At 44.5% G+C, this 20520-nt stretch overlaps 2 protein-coding genes across 6 annotated transcripts; one reads left to right on the forward strand and one right to left on the reverse strand.

Moving 5' to 3' along the window:
- Window positions 1–32: 32 nt before the first annotated feature.
- PIH1D2 (PIH1 domain containing 2) lies at window positions 33–4851 on the forward strand. 5 transcript variants are annotated; one of them, XM_081844454.1, is made up of 6 exons: window positions 33–119; window positions 1859–2097; window positions 2472–2595; window positions 2947–3192; window positions 3964–4223; window positions 4353–4851. In XM_081844454.1, the coding sequence occupies exons 2-6, from the start codon at window positions 1915–1917 to the stop codon at window positions 4494–4496; spliced, it is 957 nt and encodes a 318-aa protein (XP_081700580.1). In that variant the 5' UTR covers window positions 33–119; window positions 1859–1914; the 3' UTR covers window positions 4497–4851. The 5 variants fall into 5 exon arrangements, with proteins under 5 accessions (XP_081700580.1, XP_081700581.1, XP_081700578.1 ...); XM_081844455.1 differs by having other exon boundaries at window positions 45–119; window positions 1891–2097; XM_081844452.1 differs by lacking the exon at window positions 33–119 and adding an exon at window positions 390–566.
- Window positions 4852–5730: 879 nt separating this feature from the next.
- DLAT (dihydrolipoamide S-acetyltransferase) lies at window positions 5731–19722 on the reverse strand. The gene is made up of 14 exons (XM_081844391.1): window positions 19329–19722; window positions 16987–17088; window positions 16541–16665; window positions 14953–15121; window positions 14001–14127; window positions 13287–13474; window positions 12508–12658; window positions 12341–12408; window positions 11395–11499; window positions 10815–10922; window positions 9494–9609; window positions 9104–9266; window positions 8389–8525; window positions 5731–7566 (listed from the first exon to the last, which is right to left on the reverse strand). The coding sequence occupies exons 1-14, from the start codon at window positions 19584–19586 to the stop codon at window positions 7437–7439; spliced, it is 1947 nt and encodes a 648-aa protein (XP_081700517.1). The 5' UTR covers window positions 19587–19722; the 3' UTR covers window positions 5731–7436.
- Between the last annotated feature and the right edge of the window lie 798 nt (window positions 19723–20520).

Genomic DNA, 20520 nt, shown 5'->3' on the forward strand with positions numbered 1-20520 from the left:
AGAGCCGGGGAAAGAGGGAGAGAACGCCTCGCTTCCGCTTCCGGCGGAGGCCACTTTCTCCTTCCGGCGGTTGCTAGGGAGACGGCTTGGGTCTTCGCGGGCGCGCGCGGACCGGCTGGGTAGGTGGCTCGCGGCCTCCGCAAGGGAGTCTCAGCGCAAAAAAACACCAAAAATGATTTGTACATTATTAGCTCTCTTGTAGTGGTTGATATTTCTCTGGCATCCCTTTTTTTACACGTGTAAGATGCCTTTCCCTCCCATTCTTCGGCTTGCGAGTAAGCCCCGTTGAAGACTAAATCAGCGGGATTTACTCTTGAGTAGTCACGGCCACGAATCAGGGCCGCTCGTTCGTTTTTCTCCTGGGTAGCGGGGAAACAAGTGCGTGAATCAGGCACCCAACAATATTTATAGCCCAATCCTGTGTATGTTCTACTGTGAAGTCAGCGCCCGATTTAAATTGAATTCTCAGGTCGTTGGATATAGGATTGCAGCCTTATGAGAGCAATCCTTTGCCATGTCTGCTCAGGAAAATGTTCCGTTGTGTTCTGTAATATTTATTCCTCAGGGTAAGTGGAAGTCTTAGCCTTTTTATATTGCTTTTCGAAGTATCAATCCTGGGCATGTAAGGAAAGTTAGAAGGTTGTTGGAATGAAGTAATGTGGTTTTAGCAGAAATGATATAAAGGATTAGGTTAAAGTTGACTTATTAATTGGTGAAAGACGAGAATTACAATATATTAAGATAAATTATTAGGATAAAAACAAAGCTGGAAAGGATTTGCTGAAACACCTAATTGAACTAGAATACAAAAAAGGGAGGTATGAGGAGGTCAAGGAAATAAGCAAAGGAAAGAAAGCTATGTAAAGGTCTGATTTTTTTTTTTAATTGTTTGTGTATTTTTTATGTTTTTGTTATTTTTATTTTTTATTTTTTGTAACTTTCAAAATCTGAATAAATATTATATATAAAAAATATATATATCAATCCTGGGCATGTCTATTCAGAAGCAAGTCAGATTGAATGTGGTAGGTGTATACTGGATCGATGCCTCATGGGCACAGTCTCAGTCACTCTTAAATTTAATGAAATGGTTTTGGGTGCAGTTTTTAGCTTTGCAGATTTTACTACTGAGTTTTTATTGCTTTACATTTTGGAACTTGCCCTGCAAAGGTATAAATATATAAAATAAAACAAACAGCCCTACAAAGTAAGCCAGTATAATTACCTTATGACAGTGGGTGCAGAGAGAAAACAGGTTTGCTTAAAGCCATTTACAGAACAATCCCATGAATGTTTACTCAGATGTTGTTCTACTGTGTTTGATGGGGTTTGATTCCAAGGCATGTTTGGATAGGATTGCAGTCTTAGGAAGCACATAGCATAGAATATCTAAACTTGGGACTTCCCTTTTTAGCTACTTTCTCACATCGTCTTTAAACAGGTGCAGCTTTGTTCATCACATTGGTTTGGAAAAGCTGCACCTGTTGCATTCATGCCTGCCAAGCAACTGTTTTAAAGTAGCTTTCCCCAAGTTAGTGTTTTCCTGATGCCTTGGATTACAAATCCCATCTGCCCCAGCCTTCCTGTAGCCCCAAATCTCTGGAGAGCCCTGTGTTGGGGTAAGAGAGAGATCCTGCCACCACACAAGGCAGCAAGGCAAGTCCTGTAGGACTAGCTCATTGATTTTCCCAATTCTTTAGAGAAGGAATGGAGGCTAGTGTTGAAAGAGGGTTTTCTAGGAACTCTCCAAGGACAGCCACAATGAATAATTTCTCCCCGTATAGATTTTACTGCCAGAGAAAAGAGCACAATAAGGCCCTGGAAGCACCTGCTGAACTTCACAGTTCTGTTCCCACAGTCTTCTCCAACTCTCTTCTTGTGTTGCTGCAGCCGCCCACTATTGAAGAGACAATCATGGAGGCTCTTTGTAACTCTGAGGATATGCTGGCAAAAGCGAACCAACTCTGGACGATGCTTGATGACATGGCTGAGAGCAATCCTGAAAGTTACCACCAGTTCATGCAGCAGCAACTCAAAGACGCAAAGCAACATTATGCTCCTGCAGAACCATACATGTGCCTGAAGACCTGCATCTTGGTATGTTGCAAGACACCTGCACAGCAAGAAGGAATCTCAGACATCAAAATGTGCCTCCATTTTCACCAAACCTTTACTCAACTAGCCAGGCAGATACAATAGGCATGTGTGCATTTGATTTGCATTCTATATTTGTTCTATTGCTTCTCCCTAAGTATTTATTTCTTATTTATTTAGAAAACAAGATGGATGGAAGGTAACAGGTGCAATTATCTTTTCAGTTAATCCAAAAAGGCTGGACTGTATCCAATACCAGAAATACCAGAGAATGCAAACCAGAGTTTGACTGTGTTCCTATTCCAGTTCATGCCTGCATGATGTAGTAATAAACCACACTCCTTTATTAATTAACTGGTTTTGGATTCTTTTTCCAGGATCCTACTGAAAAATCATTGTTCGTTAACCTCTGCAGGTGGAATCAGGTTCCAGCACCCCAATCGCCATCTGACCCAGTGCCATTGAGGGCTGGCAAAATGGAGGAGGTATCTGAGAAATCAGGTCAGCTTTGCTCCTTGCAGAAGGTTTAGCTTGCTGTGTAGCACAGTACTCATTTCTATAGGTCTATTTTAGCCCCTTATATCCCAGCCCATTTTCTCTCTCCAAATGGGTGGGGTGAAGATGACAGAAATGTACATTATAAACCAATAAGCCTTAGCTGAAAGAGTAGGAAAATAACAGCCAAAAGAGCAAAATTAAGTGTAATCTCACAATTTGACAACTGATTTTTTTAAAAACAACACAAGTTTTTTTTGTTTGGCTTCATGTTTGCCTTCATGTTTGGCTATACCCCCATTGTCTTCTACAATATAATGTATATGATAAAACAATAATTACTTTTTCTTCTTCTAGAGTTTTATACTATCCTTGATATTGCATACAACCAATCTGTTATTGAGAAGGGAAAGGATGACCCAACAACGAAGGACCAATTGATACGTCTATCACTTAAGTATATTGAGGAGCAATACAACATCATTCTGTCAAACTCCTATACTATTACAAAATTTAAACTGAAGGGAAGCCTGGCAAGGATGAGACGGAGCTTAAGGAGAGAGCAAGCAGCAGTGGCTTTGTCCCAAAAGACCTTGCAGAAAGGTAGGTACCCTCCCAAGTCATTACCAGGAGTGAAACATGATGGGGTATGATGAAACTTCTCACACCACTCTTTAGGATGCAAGTTATAACCCACATTAGGAGGCACTTGCAGAAGCGTGCTTGGTTTCAGCATGCCTCAGTATATTCTTGTTTTATGAATTTAAGATGAACAGTAGGAGCTGAAATATTTTATCAATTGTAAAATGAAGAGATTAAAAAACTTTTGAGTACACTAAATGGAACCTTCCCTTAAATTTGAGTTTTTATGTGAGTATTTATACAAACTTGGACAGCTCTTCGGTCTTGGTCTTGGTCATGGTGGCTACTTTGGAATCTGCTGGATTGATTGCTTCTGTCGACAGGTGTCTTTTGTACAGGTACTGTAACGAGCTGGGATTAAAGGTAAAACCTCTCCTTTACAGCAGGTGCTTCTAATCTCAGCTCATTACATACAGTAAGATACCAGGTAGCCTGACATCTGGCTGGTTGATAGGGGATCAAATACATATTTCACTCATTATAACACACATCAATCTCTGACTTTTGTCTTCTGAGTTTCTTGGGGTTTTCCTGTTGTTATTCTGTCTCTCACAGCTACAATAAACCTACCATTAAAATGGTCATTTCTTCGTCAGAGGGCAAACGGGCAAATTTAGCAGGGGATCAAATACTTTCCCCCCTCACTGTAGAACATATAACTGATACTTCTGTAGCTATGTGATCCATTAAAGTATTTTTAAAATTCCCATGTCTAAAAATCACCTTGGAAAGAAGTGACACTTGACCAACTGAGAAACATCATAACAAAGGAAGATAGCAGTGACCTTACTTTGCTAATGGAGAACACGGTGCCCTCTAAAACATGCCTCATTGAAGAGATTTCCACTACAGAGCAACCAGAAGAATTGTGCACCCCAGCCTATGAAGTCACCATCATAAAAGATATGAATGAGAAGCCTCTGAAGATTGAACTGAAAGTTGAATTGCCAGAGGTACACTGTGTCTCTGAGTGTGACCTAAGCGTTTCTGAGGTAAGTTTGTCATGAATGACACTCAATTCTGGCTGCTGCCCTTCGGACAGCCCTATGTCCATCTCTCACGCCTCACCTGTAGCAATCACATGTACTTCATTTACAAAGAAACTTCTTTTTCGATTTTAGGATGATGTATTGATTGAATGCCCTGCAAAGTATAAATTACACTTGGAACTTCCACAGTCTGTGAATGAAGAAGCAACAACAGCAGCATTTCACAGCCAGAAAAGGGTCTTACTTATCACAATGCCGGTGTCTGAAAAGAAGTGATGTTAGCAGATTTGTCATGGCATGTGGGCTTGGGTTTAAGTAATGCCCACTCAGCACTTCCAAACACTTTGCATAGGATAATATTAAAGTCTACTGGCTGCTTGCCTGCATTTCACACATTGGATCATTAGAGCAGGCATCCCAGCTGCCCTTTGGACAGATGCAGAGCTGAGTAATGCTAACTGGAGATAAGATATGTTTCTAAGTACAGAACTGAAACTCAACTCTAATGGAGAATGTTCCAATGCTTACTTTAAATGTTCTTCTTATCAGTCATGGAGTTTCTACTGTATTGTGCAAACTGTAACGGCTCAACAAGTACATGAAAATCTTATAAAAGCAGTTGTAAAGTTTACATTTGCATTGATCCCTCAATTAACGAACAATAAAGATAACACATTCTACCACTTCCAGTGGTGTCTAGGTTTGAACTGTGTCCCAACACCTATTCACAAGAACTCAGCTCAAGGGTGCAAACTTAAATACAGTACAGGTTTTCCCCTGGCACTATTTAAAGACCATGTGGTTCATGGGAGATTCATTTTGAACACAGGACAAACAGGACTTAGCTTACCAGTTGTGGATTTCTTGAATCTTAAAGGTTAGATTACTCTTTGTAACTGAAGCAGGAGTTCCTGGCTCAAAGGCTGTCCATACTGTTTCTCAGCTACAGCAGCAGCAAATATACTAGAATTGTGGAATTCTAGAATTGGAAGGGGCCACAAGGGTCATTTATTCCAATTCCCTGTAATGCAGGAATCTTTCACCCAACATGGGGCTCAAACCCACAACCCTGGAATTAAAAGTCTCATGCTCCACAGACTGAGCTAGTCAACCTCATACCGTAGCATCAAAGAAGAAAAATAAAAGCTAGCCATTCCCTACTTATAAAATAGTAAAATAAAAAAAAACAGTAAAATAAAAAAGTCAACTTTTGGATTATTACAATGAAACAAACACAAAAGTTTCAAGGCTTTAGTTAAGTTAGATTCTAAAAATAACTGAAGAACATTTAGAGCAGTTACAGAGTTAGTAGGCACAAGCTATCCATACTTCAAGTGACAAATCTCTTGTGACTCCCAGCCCCTGAGTGGCACAAGTTAAGATTCATGTTTCACTGATTCAAATAGTGAGGCAAGTTCAGCAATCCTTCTTACCAGTAGGGTCAGTTCCACACATACCATAATACCCTCAGCAAACAATGAAGCACCAGGGACAAGGAAAAGCCATCTAATAAATTTTAAACATTTAATGCAACACAACTGGCCTAACTGGCCAGACGGGAACTGAGTTAGGACGTTTTAAGTGCAACTTGCTTCTTACCAAAACAGTAAAAGATTTTATGCAAAACAGCAACTAAATTAACAAAATATTAGATGGGTCTCAGAAAAATATTTAATCTCCACAGTATAACCACCTTGAATATTCTTTTAGTGGATTTGGTAGCACAACTTTACAATACTTAATGCAATGCATATCGTACAGAATAATTTTGGGTATATTTATTAATGTTATACTTGGCTCTCCAGGTCACGTCACTTGGCTATTACATGATCCTCCTTTGTAAATTAACATTTTCTTTGGAAAGCAAACATGGGAGTGTTTTCCACTAGAGAATCCTTCCCTTGTGGACACAATCTTAAATGCAAATGGGCACAATTTCAAAAGAAAACCATTCCAAGCAATTTAAATTTTTACACTATTTACATGACCAAATAAATTCTGCCACTTTCCCAAGGCTGGGATTGGCAAAAGACAAAGTTGTTACAGAACTCACCCCAATTCAGAGAAATATAGTTGCACCTATTTTGAAATTAATAGGACTTCAATAGTCATGACTAACCTGTCCCATTGATTTTAATGGAACTTAACCAAAACTCATTTACTCTGAATTATGGCCAGTGGTCACAAGCCACTGCACAATCTTTTTTTATATGAAGGAAGACAGTGACCTCACATTCATTTCAATGACAGGACAAGTCCCATTTGGATTGCACCTAGTCCCAACACCTCTCAGAGCTTCCTAGGGTCAACAATGTGGAAGGGGGGAGGGAACCCTAAAGTCAGCATCCAGATGTTCAGACCGCATTGGTTTATGTTTATCAGCCCCCAATGAATTTCATCATTTCCCTGAACGATGGCTCCTGCTTCAAGTGAAGTAGCATTCACTAAACTGGGGGGGGGGGGGGGAGCAGTCTCTTAAAATGGAAGATTTAATGCCAAAAAAGATGAAAAGTTCATAAAATGCACTAGAAAGAACATATATGGTCAGCATTATTTCAAAAAAGAAATGTCGCCATACAATGTGGGGAGTCTGATTGGAGTTCTTGAGTTAAAGTGCTCTCAAAGAATTCATGTGGCTTTAAAATCTGAGTAACTGCTGAACTCTAGAAAAAAGCTGGCATGTGGACCAATAGGGAACCCTGTTCTCTTCCAGGACAGCCTGCTAATGTAAAAGGACAGGAGGACAGAATGCACAAGCTCCCTGTCTTTGCTAGTAAGGGGATTTCAGCCACCAGATAGTTCAACTTGTGTTTTTGTTTTTCTTTGCTTTTACAGTCTTGGTTCCTCTGTTTTTGGGAACACAGAATGAGTCATCCGGTTGCTGGGTGGGCCTGTGTTCCCTTGATCAGAAGCACGAGCTCCTCCACATGATTTCAATCACTTTGGGCTATTTAGGAGGGGGGATAGTTTGCAAATTCATTTCCCTGTATAAAATACAGTATAACCGAACCAGGCTCCAGAAAGCCTATGCAAACCATTTTAATATGTACAACTGGTAATAAAAATTACCAGCAACCATATATATATATTTAGATAAGACTTTTTTTAAAAAATAAAGAAGGGAACATTTGTTTAAAAGTCTAAACACTAGATATATAAATAGCTTCTTTAGAATGAAGTGATGTGACCTAAGAAAGTCCTGGTGGCCTGAAGGGATTATAGCAGCATGGTGGCCGGCTTCTCAAGCAACTTCTTGAACTCGGCCAGCCACTGGGCTCCAACTGCTCCATCCACAACGCGGTGGTCACAGCTAAGCGTGACAGACATCACGCTGGTTACGTCAAATCTGGGGTGGGGGAAAAAGCACATTTCAAATGCTCAACCTCCTCCATGAACCAATCAATAGGAATGGAAAGAAAAGTTTTTTTTAAAAAAGGAATAAAAGCAAAATGCAGTAATTGAGGATTAAGTCAGCAAGGAACAAAGTAGCAACAATGGGGCTGCCTTTGGGGGCACACAGCTTGTGCATAACCAGCATAAACATGACCAGCCATTTTTCGTTTTTTCTTCTATACAAATTTTGGACTTTTCCTGGCTACAGGTATATACTGGCCTAGTTTGCACACAAAGTTAAACCATGATTTGAAATAAACTCTGGTTTAACATGCACAAGTACTTTGCACCTGAGTATACCATGCCCTAGGAGAAACAAGCTAGGTCTAGCTCAGGCATAGGTAAACTCGGCCCTCCAGATGTTTTCAGACTACAGTTCCCATCATCTTTGACCACTGGTCCTGTTAGCTAGGGATCATGGGAGTTGTAGTCCCAAAACATCTGGAGGGCCGAGTTTGCCTATGCCCCGTCTAGCTTGTTGTGAGATGTGAATCCAGGCTTGTGCTTTGTCTCCACAAGCAGTGAAGCTAAGAAGAAAACTTGGCTGCCACTTGTGATTTGATAGGAGAGAAATAAAACATGAGCCTGGATTCGTATGTCACAAGAAGTTGGTTTCCTCTACTCCATGGAACGACCAGAAGTACGGGAGAAGCAAAGTGCATGTTAAACCATAGTTCATTTTAAACAATGATTTAACAATGCATGTAAACCAGGCCACACAAATTCCCTTGGGTGCTACCCTATTTAAAGAGGTACTTTAAAAAAAACAACTTACCCCTTTTCATTATCTGCTGGAACCAGCCTTTTCTCAGAGGCACCAACTGCTAAAATACAAGCCTGTGGTGGATTGATAATCGCAGAGAAATTCTTAATTCCATACATTCCTAAATTTGAGACTGTAAAAGTTCCTCCCTGAAAGGAAATAAATACATTAGCATTCTTTGACAAACGACTGTGTATGGTATGCTGTCAGCTGTGGAACATAAAAGGGTAGCTCCGAGAAACTGTTTGCTAAACAACCATCACCACTACAAAACATTTTTCTCATCTCTCAGAAAGCAAATCCAGAACACAGTCACACCTTTGGAAATCACTCGGGCTCCATGTAAAGGTAAAGGTACCCCTGCCCGTACGGGCCAGTCTTGACAGACTCTAGGGTTGTGCGCTCATCTCACTCTATAAGCCGGGAGCCAGCGCTGTCCGCAGACACTTCCGGGTCACATGGCCAGCGTGACAAGCTGCATCTGGCGAGCCAGTGCAGCACATGGAACGCCGTTTACCTTCCCGCTGGTAAGCGGTCCCTATTTATCTACTTGCACTTAGGGGTGCTTTCGAACTGCTAGGTTGGCAGGCGCTGGGACCGAACGATGGGAGCGCACCCTGCTGCGGGGATTCAAACTGCCGACCATGCGATCGGCAAGTCCTAGGCACTGAGGTTTTACCCACAGCGCCACCCGCGTCCCTACCATGCTCCGCTCCATGTAGCTTACCTGAAATTCATGTGGCTGTAACTTCCCTTCGCGAGCTTTGGTTGCCAACGTTACAACATCTTTGTTAATGGAAGCCAATCCCTTTATGTGTGCGTTAAATACTATTGGGGTTATAAGCCCTGCTGGAGTACTGACTGCAACGCTTACATCGACTACATGATTCCTGGAAGACAAAAGGGGTGGGGGTCCATCTGTATGAACCTAGCAACTCAAAAGAAATTCAGACTTGGAACAGAAATTGGAAGGCACTTTCACAATCCATTATTGGCTTATACCGTAAAGCAACCTCCCCCACAAAAAGACATCAAGCTGCTGCCTCTCTACTGCTGCAACTCAGTTCCAGCATGCAGTTATGAAATTTACTTGCTAACTTAAAGACTGTACACTTACTGTCTAATGACTGTGTCCAACCAAGAGGAATTTGCTTCAGGCACTTTCATGCAAGCCAGAGCTGAAGCCTTAATTATGAAGTCATTGACAGAAAGCTTAGTGTTCTGCGGCATCTCCTGCAAAGAGAGACAGAATGGACATATCTGCAAAACTGTTCATCTGCCAGGGTCACCTTAGAAGGCTGAAAAAGTATGAATTCATGCAACCATGTATTCCACATAATTACAATGATTGTGGAAAGCAGCTATTCAAGGCCAGCTGTTACACAAGGTGTCAGTGAACCTAAGTATACAGAAGGCAATGCAAGCAAGAGCAGGCTGTCTGTCTAATGCAGACAGGTCAACCAGGCTGAGAAACCCAGAGCATACAACCTGAGTGGTTTCCCCCTCTTCCTCCAGTTTACCAGCAACACACATCATACTTCTCCTAAGCCTAAGTCTCAGAATGAAAGATTTTTATTCCAATTGTAAGAGGGTTTATTTCCCAGAGCACTGTGCAACTTTTTCTCATTTCAGTTCTAATAATGTAGAGAATAAAACAACGCATAGAACTAGCTCTGATTTAGTCATCTTTCCCTTATACTTTACAATCTCTTGCTACATATTCTGTGATCTTGACTGGGAATGCAATGTTGTGGGAAACCAGAAGTGCATGTACCGTATTTTTCGTCCTATAGGACGCACTTTTTCCCCTCCAAAAATGAAGGGGACATGTGTGTGCGTCCTATGGGGCGAATGCAGGCTTTCGCTGAAGCCTGGAGAGCGAGGGGGGTTGGTGCGCACCCACCCCTCTCGCTCTCCAGGTTTCAGGAAGCTTTCCGCTAGCCGTGGGAGACGCAGCTCTCCCACGGCTAGCGGAGAGCTTGCCTGCACCCAGAAGCTTGGGGCGCGCTGAGCTCAGCATGCCCCAAGCTTGGGGCTTTGCGCAGCGCTCCGCTAGCCGTGGGAGAGCTGCGCGAAGTCGCGCGGCTCTCCCACACTAGCGGATAGCAGCCTGTTCTGGGGGCTGCGGTCGGGGGAAGCTCGGGCTTCCCCTGCCCCAGCCCCGCACCTGGGGGGGGGGGAATAATTTTTTTTTCTTTATTTCCCCCTAAAAAAACTAGGTGCGTCCTATGGGGCGAAAAATACGGTAAATGCGTACATTGCTGGAATATCCATGGATGGTGGGCTGTTCTGTATTATGTGAAAACTTCTACATACGGAAAACTCAAGGAAACATTAAATCATTACAGAGCTGCAGCCCCCTACAACATAGGAAGCCACAATATTTTAGGGACTACCTACAATGCCATCACAAATCTTCCCCCACCACAGCAAGTTACCTGGTTGAGCTCTTTTCTTAGCACCAGTATTTCTCCCATGTCTACATCGACTGAGAGATAGTAGTGAGGTATCGTTTGCTTAGACTGCATCAAACGCTGGGCAATCACCTGCAAGTACAGACAGCAGGACAAGAAATTAAGACACAACGTATTCTGCCAAGAGTTGGGTGTCATATCCAAACTTGGTGGCTTTCAGTTGGGTGGAACAGTTTAAATGCGCCACAGAGCTTACCCTCCCCAATTGCAGTCAGGAGTGGCCTCTCTCTTCCTCAAAACACACCTTTCACATGCAGCCTTTAGACTAATTCCTTTGTCATCGCCCACAGCCAGAAAAAACCACCCTTGACATGATGGGATACCACCCTTGACATGATGGGATACCACCCTTGACATGATGGGAACTCCAAGACTAGAATTTGGAGGCTACGTATGCTAAAACTCTGTTTCACAAACATCGCTAGCACCTGTTCACAGGAAGCCCTTAAGAGGTTAACAAGCCAAGGCTTCACACTTGAATGATGCTCAACAAGAGGCATTGACTGTTAACACACACCCTAAGGCGACAACGGTGATGCCTTACCTTGCGAATATTGCTGATTGGAATATCTGTGAAGACGCCTGTGGGAAGAGCTGCGGCAGCTGCTGGTGCAGGTGCTGCCAGAGGAGGTGCTTCTGCTGCCCGGGGCTGTGTGCAGAGAAACCTTTTTAGCTACAATGTTTTTTGTTTTTTGTGAAGAGAGGGGCCTAAGTATTGTTGGGCTGAGGGCAGAGAGGGCTCACTGTTCTTTAAGCTATTCCAACTTAGAGGAGCTTTAAAGTGTTGCCATCACACATATAAAAGAGAACAGCTTTGAGACCCTGCTTCCTTCCTTATTTTCTCCAGCCTACAGAACACAACTTCTAATTCCTATGTTTGTGCCATCAATCTAATTTACAGTCCATTTGCGTTTATTAAAGCAAAATTTCCATCAGAAGGGGCTCAGTGTGGTTGGTGGGAAGTGTGGTTGGTGGGAAAGGTCAAAAAAGGAGTCTTAAAGGCGCTGGGGCAGTGGTGAGGAAGTTGTACGCAGGTGTATCCATGCATACTGTACCAACAATGCACAACCTGCAGTAGTGATCAGAAATATTTGAAGAATTTATCAGTACATAATTCCATGTAGCTACATTTAGAAAGTCAGATGAAATACTACATTAGCATCACATTTCTCAAGAAGTATCTCTAAGAGAATGCCAAATTGGCACAGGAGGTGCAAGCAGTTCTGGACTTTGAAAACAAAAAGCACCTGGGCATAGAACCCATTGACCAGTTGGCATACTGAGGGACAGAAACATGGAATGTACTGCAAGCCATTTTCTCACATCCCAGGGCTGAATCATTGGCACTCAGGTCAAGTTCTGAGGGAAAGCCCCAGTTAAAATAATACATTGGAGGTAGTCTTCAGTAAAGGTTTAGCCTTGTCAAATATATAACTTTGATGCAACCAAGGCAAAAACATCAAGATGCTGCATTTCTGTGCGCTACTAACCGGGGCAACCTTTGATGGCACAAACGACTCAATGTCTTTCTTTGTTATCCGTCCATCTGGTCCCGTGCCTGGAGAGGACACACAAAAGGGAAAGTGTTTCAAGGAAGAGCTAACCAAATGAACTGGGGACGTGGAGTGACAAAAGTATCCTGGGGATGGCCACTCACCTTTCACCTGTGAAAGATCAATTCCTTTCTCTGCTGCCAGTTTCTTTGCCAGAGGGCTGACTATTACCCTCCCTTTTTGTCCAGGAACCTTAGCTGAAGGAGGGGCTGCTGGCTGGGATGGAAAAGAAGGAGTAGGTGTTGCTGCCGCTGCCTTAACGGAAAAGAGAAGGCCCAATGTTTAGTTAGATGCCAACACATGGAGGCTCATGGGAATTCCCCAATGTTCCAACCTGTGCTTGACTAGATGGATGGGTGTTTGCCATGGGGCACAATGCCAGCTGCTCAAGTCCAGTACACAGTACAACAGTGGAATTGCACTAATACATGCATGACCCAAGAACGCAGGGTCCTAATGGGAGCTGGACATCTTACTTAGAAGAGGCCAGTGAGAGAGAGAGAGAGAGGGAGAGAGAGGGAGGGTGTACTGAATTGGGGGGGAATCACATACGTTGGGAAGTGGGCAAAACAGCCTCAGTGACTCAGGAAAAGCTCCCCAATCCTCTGAAGAACAAAATTTAGCAGGCAGATAGGAAAGGTTTCTTTCTAAGCTGTCTTGTAGCCCCTTTCCTTGCAAATATATGAAAACACGCAGCACACAGTTGATCAGGTTGTAGAAGCAATCCTGCATCTCTCCTATGTGGAGATAATTTCTAGAGCAACAAAATCTTCCTGCACAGGAGAAGCAAAAGTCCAAAAATCTTGGATGCAGCTGATTACATGGGGCTACCCAACAGATACATTTCCCCATCAGAGGTATCACAGATGCAGGTTGTACTTACAGGACTTGGGGGTGGCGGCAACACTGGAGGCTTGATATCTGCTACTCCAGCATCCTTGTAGTCTGCAAACGCTGGAATGTCAGACTCTTTCTCCACAATGATGCAGAGGGGAGTTCCTAAGGGCACATCTCTCGTGCCTTCGGACACCAAGATTTTTGCCAAATAACCTTCTTCCTGTACTTCAAAGCCTTAAGCAGAGAGAAATTGTTTAGGGAAACAATCACTACGGAGACCAGTACTGAAGGAAACTTCACAATCCTACTATGGAGAGAGAGATTCCAGCAAATAAGTTAATTGTGTATTATTTAAAAAATAAAATATTTAATTTAGGAAATCTGGAAGATGTAATCCACAGAGTTCTTCTAATTGAGGAGAGATCTGCATGTAATAAGATAACAAGCCTGGAGCACCTGATGCTGTAGTCAGAAAGGGTAATGTTTTAGATTGCTCAGTATCAGCCAATGCTGTGAGGAGAGAAGGGAATCTTGACTGCATTACATATTCTTTATGAAATGCGAATAGTAAAGAATCTTCCAAACTAGGGGAGGGGAATCTGCAGTCCTCCAAATGTTAATGGACCAGAACACCCACCACCCCTGGCCACGCTGGGTGTCTGAGACTGATGGGAGCTGGGATCCAGCCACTCTGGACGAGCCACAAGTTCCCCAACCTTGCTCCAAAACTTTATTTGTTTAGGATTTAAAAGCTTCTCACCTATCGTAGCTTTGTCTGTCTCAATTTCTGCCAACAAGTCTCCTTCGCTTAGCTTTTCACCAACCTTCTTTTCCCATCTCTGAACTGTGCCCATTGTCATTGTGGGTGAGAGGGCAGGGAGAAGAATCTAGGGAAGTGGAGAGTACAAAAGCTTGTATGAACAGATCTCTTAAAACAAAACAGCAACCATCCTCAATCCAAAAGGCAAGGCCAAACAGTGTGGTTACAGTCCTCAGTCTTCGTGACACAATGCTTGATTGAAAGGAGGGAAACAGGACATAACTGCCCAATGGACAGTGAACTGAGTGGTCATTCCTCCTCCTCCTGCAGCATTGTAGAGGATAAGGTAGAGGGACATTCTCTGGCACCCAAAGAAACTTCCTCACTCTCTAGCAGTGGGCATGTTAGTTAGCACAACGTGTGTGTGTGTGTTTTCTCTTGGCAGGGAGCAAAGTCAACCAGCTAACACCACTAATTGAGTCAATGTGGTGTGGTAGTTGGTGTTGCACTAGGACCTAGGAGACGAGGGTTCAAATCCCTGCTTGGCCATGAAACTCATTGGGTGACCTTGGGCAAGTCACAGTGTCTCAGCCTAACCTACCTCCCTGGGTTGTTGCGAGGATGAAATGAGTGGGTCTGTGGAAGGAGTATGCCAGTTTGAGCTCCATGGAGGAAAGGTAGGATATAATTGTGATAAATAAAAATAAATAAGTAAATAGTTGCCCCACACACAGACATGTGCCAATCTGCCAAGGACAGAAACTTTTCATCCTCCATTTCCACAGTCCTTTAAAGGCAGTTCTGCTTCTCCTGCTATAGCAAATGCAAGCTCACAGCTTGCATTGTTTTTACAGCATGGGGACAGGAATAAAGTTTGAAGAAAAAGAATAAATGATAAAGGACACAGAGAGAGACACAGTAAGAGAAATAGTAAATAGGGCCTGTACTGTACCTGCATGTGAGGAGGATAGGAGCTGCCTGGAGCTTGAGCAGAGGGCTGAGCTGCTGGCGTGGGAGGAGCTGCTGCTGCTGGAGGAGGAGGAGGAGGAGGCACTGAGGCTGGTGGAGCAGTTGCTGAAGAATCCAAAGTGTAACTCTTAAAGGCATCAATAAGCTCAGGCCTAGGAGAAGGCAGGGAGGAGCCTTGAGCAAGTGCAAAGATACGATATACCTAAAAATATAACTCAGCCACCCAGAAGGCCTCACAGCTCTGCTGGCTAACACCTGCATGTCCCAACTGTAGGAGTGCAAATATCCAGAGTGTGGGGTCAGGTGGGATTACTATGAGGAATTATAAAATATGCATCAAGCCATTGTGTCCACGATGAATGCATTGTGTTGACTGGGTTTAATTCATTGACAATAATTTCTGACCAAATCCCACAACCCTCTGCATCTCTGGACATTTCCTCTACTGCCCATTTCTCTTGCTTGACAAGTCATGTACACAGCCCAGCTGCCAGCTGCTTCACCAGGTATGCATAGGGCTGTGAAAGATAGTAGGCAGCTTCTCTGAAGTAGCCTTTCCCATATGTTAATCTCAGGATGTTGATCTTAGGCCCTGGAAATAGTTTCACAGGAAGGTGATAAAGATGCCTATCTCCTTGCCATCCTTCCACCCTCTCCAGTTTACTCCTGAGTTTCTCTAGTCCTCTTTTATTTACTCTCAGATTATGTATGCATGCTCAAAGTAGTCTTTGTAGTTAAAAGAATTTCTTTTGATCTGACTTTGTCCCCACGTGGGGTTTGTTGAAATGCTCAGAAGACATCTGATTGGTTCTTACGAACACTCTGTAAAAAGTTCTTTTGTGAATAAAACGACCTGGGCCAGGGGGTGGAGAGGCAGAGATTATTATACACACCCTTCCCAGAGTCTTGCTGGTTCAAGCCTCTGTGTGTATTCTTATTAATCAGAGTTCAATCCTTCCTTTACTTTGTGAATGCCTCACCAACAACACACTGAAGCATGCGGCAGTACAGAATACAAAAGAGATGTGGCCCTGCCCAGAAGGTTTCTAGACCAAGCGAAGTGGACAGGAGAAAGAGCAGATGTCTGGGCTTGAAAGGAAGAAGCAGAGCTTAATTTAAACCAGGACTCAGCCCGAGAACCTGCCCCAATATAACAGAACATAGAACATAAGGGTGCCTCTGCTCACATGTGGAGTGTCTTTCAGACCACTGAATGGCAAGCAGGCTCCATACATCTTAGAAATTTGGGCAAGGGCCTTCCAATTAGATTTGAACCCCTCTCATATTAACAGATTTTATTACTAAGGAGGCTGAGACCGAGAAGAGGGCTAGCCAATACAACACAATGGAGGGGCCTAGAAAAGATTTTGCTGCTGAAGAGTGTTTGAAGAGAGTTTTAAACTGAATGGAGAGAAGGATGGTGTGACAAAGAGATACTTTGGGAAGCTGTCCTAGAAGGAGTAGTTTGGCAAATGTAGGGCAGAGATTGTGTGATGAGGGAAAAGTGAAGAACACTGAAACAGACATTAGCAAAACAGGTATTCTACAAAGATGGTCCTAGCTCTACTCACTTGTCCACAGTGATGCAGATTATGGCTCCAATGGGAACATCCCGCGTTCCTTCTGGCACCAGGATCTTGGCCAAGTAACATTCTTCCAGGCTCTCAAACCCCACAGTAGCTTTGTCTGTCTCTACCTTCACAAACATAGCAAAGTTGTTACAGTAAAGAAACATCCTATTTTCTTGACCTACACCTCATCAACCTCATATTAGCAATGTACACCATCAGAAAAAAAGAAAAGAAAAAGATGCCAGTGAAATCGACTTCCTCCTCCCTCTTAAGCACAGGTGGTCAGGAGAAAGTATTAGGCGATGAAGGAGACCGACATCCCTCCAAGATGTTCCTAGGAACTCAATTCCAACAGCTTGCTCAGACACCACTTAATAAAAATGACATTAGTCACCTGATTGGTACAAAAGGCTACTGACCAACAAGTTATGCCAATTTCAAGGTACCTCTGCTATCAGATCCCCCTCATTGATTTTGTCCCCTTCTTTCTTCTCCCATCGTGCAATAGTCCCCATCTGCATCGTAGGAGAGAGAGCTGGCAAAGGCACCTATAAAGAAACAGGTTGTTAAGGTGATCAATTTTCCACCCTGGAATTTCAGCGTCAACAGGTATTGACAAGCACCCACCAGCATGTCCCCTTCACAAGGAGCCTTAATTTGTGCAGAAGAAAATAGGGCTCCAGGCATAGGAGTAATATCCTATTCATCATTATAAGACCCTAGGGCCAATCAATAAAATACATTTATATACAAAAAAGACACCCATGGGTAGAGAACAATCAATCAAAATACAAAAACAGTCAATGAAACGTTAAAAACAGCACAAATCAATATAAAAATCCCCACTTCATCTGTCTAAATTTCCATGCAGGCCAGTTGTCTTCATTTCTCATAGGACTACAGAATGCCATTATTAATAGGTCTTGGGTGGAGTTGTAATTCATACAGGAAACAGACAGAAGTCCCAGGGTACCTCATAGTAAAGAAAGATCCCTAAGTTCTGGATTGTAAGCCCCTATATTGACCTTATAAATAAACCCACACAAGTGATTAGCCTGCCAAAAAACAAAAACAAAAACCTAGCCTGCATTTTCATGTTAGACAAAGAGGCTGAAAAGCAGAATGTAAGAATGCAAGAGCCTTGCTGAATGCGATCAAAAGCCTATCTACCCCAACACTAAGTTTTTCGAGTGTCGAACCAGGTGCCTATGGAAAGCCCCAAAGCAGCACATGAGCACACATCGCTAGGTATCTATCTGCACTGGGGAAACTTACATACAGAGACTTCCATGCACTTTGGAACTCCCAGCACACAGGGTCCCAGAATAAGTAAGAGATCTATGTACATAGGCTGCCCTGTAGCAGATGTTCAGGCTCAATGCATGAACATCAACAGTCAATTATGGGTCCTCAGTATGCCCATCATTGGGAAAGGTCACTTCAATAAACTGAGTCCATCTTTAGGAAAGGGGTTACTCTAATCAAGTCTTACTTTTTATATCTAAGGTGGGAAGCAGAGGCCAGGAGACCACATATCTGAAGAACCACTACACACACAAACAACACTTATGGGATTGCTAACAGCAGAAAAGCACAGTGTGTGTTTGTGTGTGTGAATGGGAGGAAGACCCATGAGCAGGATAGAATAACTGATCCAAATACCACCAATAAATACAGAGAAGACTGGGGGGTGGGGGGACCCTAAACACCTCTAATGAGGAAAAGCCCTCCATATCCAAACTGGGAACACTGAACTAGACTCAACCCTTCCTTCCTTCCTTCCAGTATAACATTAGGAAGTCCCAGGGAAGGGGAAGAAAGAATCTGAAAACACAGAAAGCTGCCTTATCCCAAGCAACAGCCTCAGTCCATCCACCTCAGGATCTGCTGCAACAACTGGCAACAGCTCCAAAGGGTTTCAAATAAAAGGTCTTCCCCAGTCCTTCCTGGTGATGCAGACAAGGACCTTTTGCATAGAAAAGCATGTGCTTTGCCACTGAGAGATGACCTTTCATAAATAAATAAAAATTAAACAAAGAATCTAGCCTTCATCATTATGAATAACAAAAGCATGGGAAGCTGCCTCAGATATGAATCTATCGTGCTCAGTACTGTGACCGGCAATGACTCTCTAACCTGTCAGGAAGATGCTACAAGATTTGGTACATGGGACCTTTTGCATGCAAAGCCCATCCACGTTCTACCAACTGAGCTCTGCTCCTTCCCCTAAAAATAAAGATTCCAATCCCCGTGGCTCTAAATGAAGGCATGATTCAAATAGCAGCAAAAGAAACTGCCCTACCGCCCTACCCAGACCATTGGGGTCCACCTAGCTCTAGACTTGTGTGCACCAGGTTTCTTCAACGCTGGGGCCCCCCAAATGCTTCTGTGCGACTCCCACCATCCCGGACGGCGGGATTTGCAGGAGGGAAGAAGAACCGAGGGGGCTGCTGAGCTCAAGCCCCGCTTGCACAGGCTTCCCGTTAGGGCACCGGGCTGAGACCAAGATGCTGGGCTGGGAAAGGGGGGGGGGCAGTCCGGCCTCGCCCAGCAGCCAGACGCTTCTTACCTTCGCATGACCTTCGTTTCTGCCTGCGAAGCAGGTCTTCTGCCACCGCCGAGCCCGCAGCCTTCCCAACCGGGAGAAGAAACCCACCGACCCCCATTACCAACCGTGAGAGGATCTCCCAGTCCCTATGAGTGGAGGATCCGCCCCCCCCCCGCCCGATCCTCCCGGTCCGGGGCCACCAAAGGGGAGGCCCCCTGCCCAAATGCGGGCCCCACTCACCTTCTGGTGGGCCGGGTAGCTGCACCAGTGCCGGGCGGGGCCGGGCTGGAGCCGGGCCTTCCCTTCCTGGAGGAACAGCGGCGCCTCTCCCCCCCGGCGGGGCCCCCATGAGGCGAGGCCGCCGCTGCCGCCGCTACTACCGGCGACGGCCCCCCAGGAGGCGCGGCCCCGCCAAGGGGCCCCCTCCAAGCTCGCCCCCGGCGCCCTCCGCGGGGCCGCGCATTGCTGGGCCACGCGCCTCGCCAGCACGCGCCACATCCCGCCTCGCCTCCCCTTCTCCCTCCCTCAAGAGGAGAAAAAGGAGGAGGCCCCGGCCTCCCCTGAGTCCGTCAGGCAGCGGCGGCCGAGAGAGGAGCGAGTGACCTCCCTCAGACTCCCCGGAGCGGGCAGCGCCGTAAGGCACGGGAGGAGGAGGGCGCGCGACACTGTCGCAAAGGGAACCGGGAGGCGGGAGGGCGGGCGAGGAAAGGAACCGTCAAGCGCGTCAAGTATGGGCGGGGCTGCCTCCCAACCGTGGCCTGAGGTTACCTTTCGGCGTCGCGAGAGGCTGCGCGCGCAGCCTGCCTGAGCCACTCGCGAATGAATGAACCAACGAGTGGGTGGAATTCTTACACCAAGGTCTGCTGCCCCAAGGAATCCCCCTACCCTTTTACCTACACACAAGCACGATGGCGCTGAAAGCTCTTCTGTCTTTCTGTGAACTGTGCTCCTTTACTTGGCAAGAGACAGTCCTGGCTATAGACAGCCTCTGAACAGTGTTCGGGCAGACTACAATTGTTTCCCCTTTTGAAACGGAAAGGTGCTTAATCTCTCAAAGGATCTGGCTGAATTTACTATAGAATGAAGTGGGCATGCACACGAAAGCTCACACCAATAACTAACTTACTTGGTCTCTAAGGTGCTACTGGAAGGCATTTTTTTTATTTTGTTTTGTTTTACTATAGAATAGTTGCAGGTTAAAAAAAATACCCGATTAAAAAAGTTACTGATTAGTGGGTGTGCTGGGTTTTAGCTGCCAAAAGGATTAAAGAAGCTGGTGACTGGAGGGTGGAGGCTTTAGCAGGTGGTTTAAGATCATACCTGATGCTGGCTGCACATGTGTGTGTGTGATAAGAGGTACAAGCCTTGGGGCATTTTCTTCTTCCAAAGACAGCTGCTTCAACACACATCAAATTCTACTAGTACAATGCTG

This window comes from Podarcis erhardii (assembly GCF_964252035.2).
Source record: "Podarcis erhardii genome assembly, chromosome: 16".
NCBI lineage: Eukaryota > Metazoa > Chordata > Lepidosauria > Squamata > Lacertidae > Podarcis > Podarcis erhardii.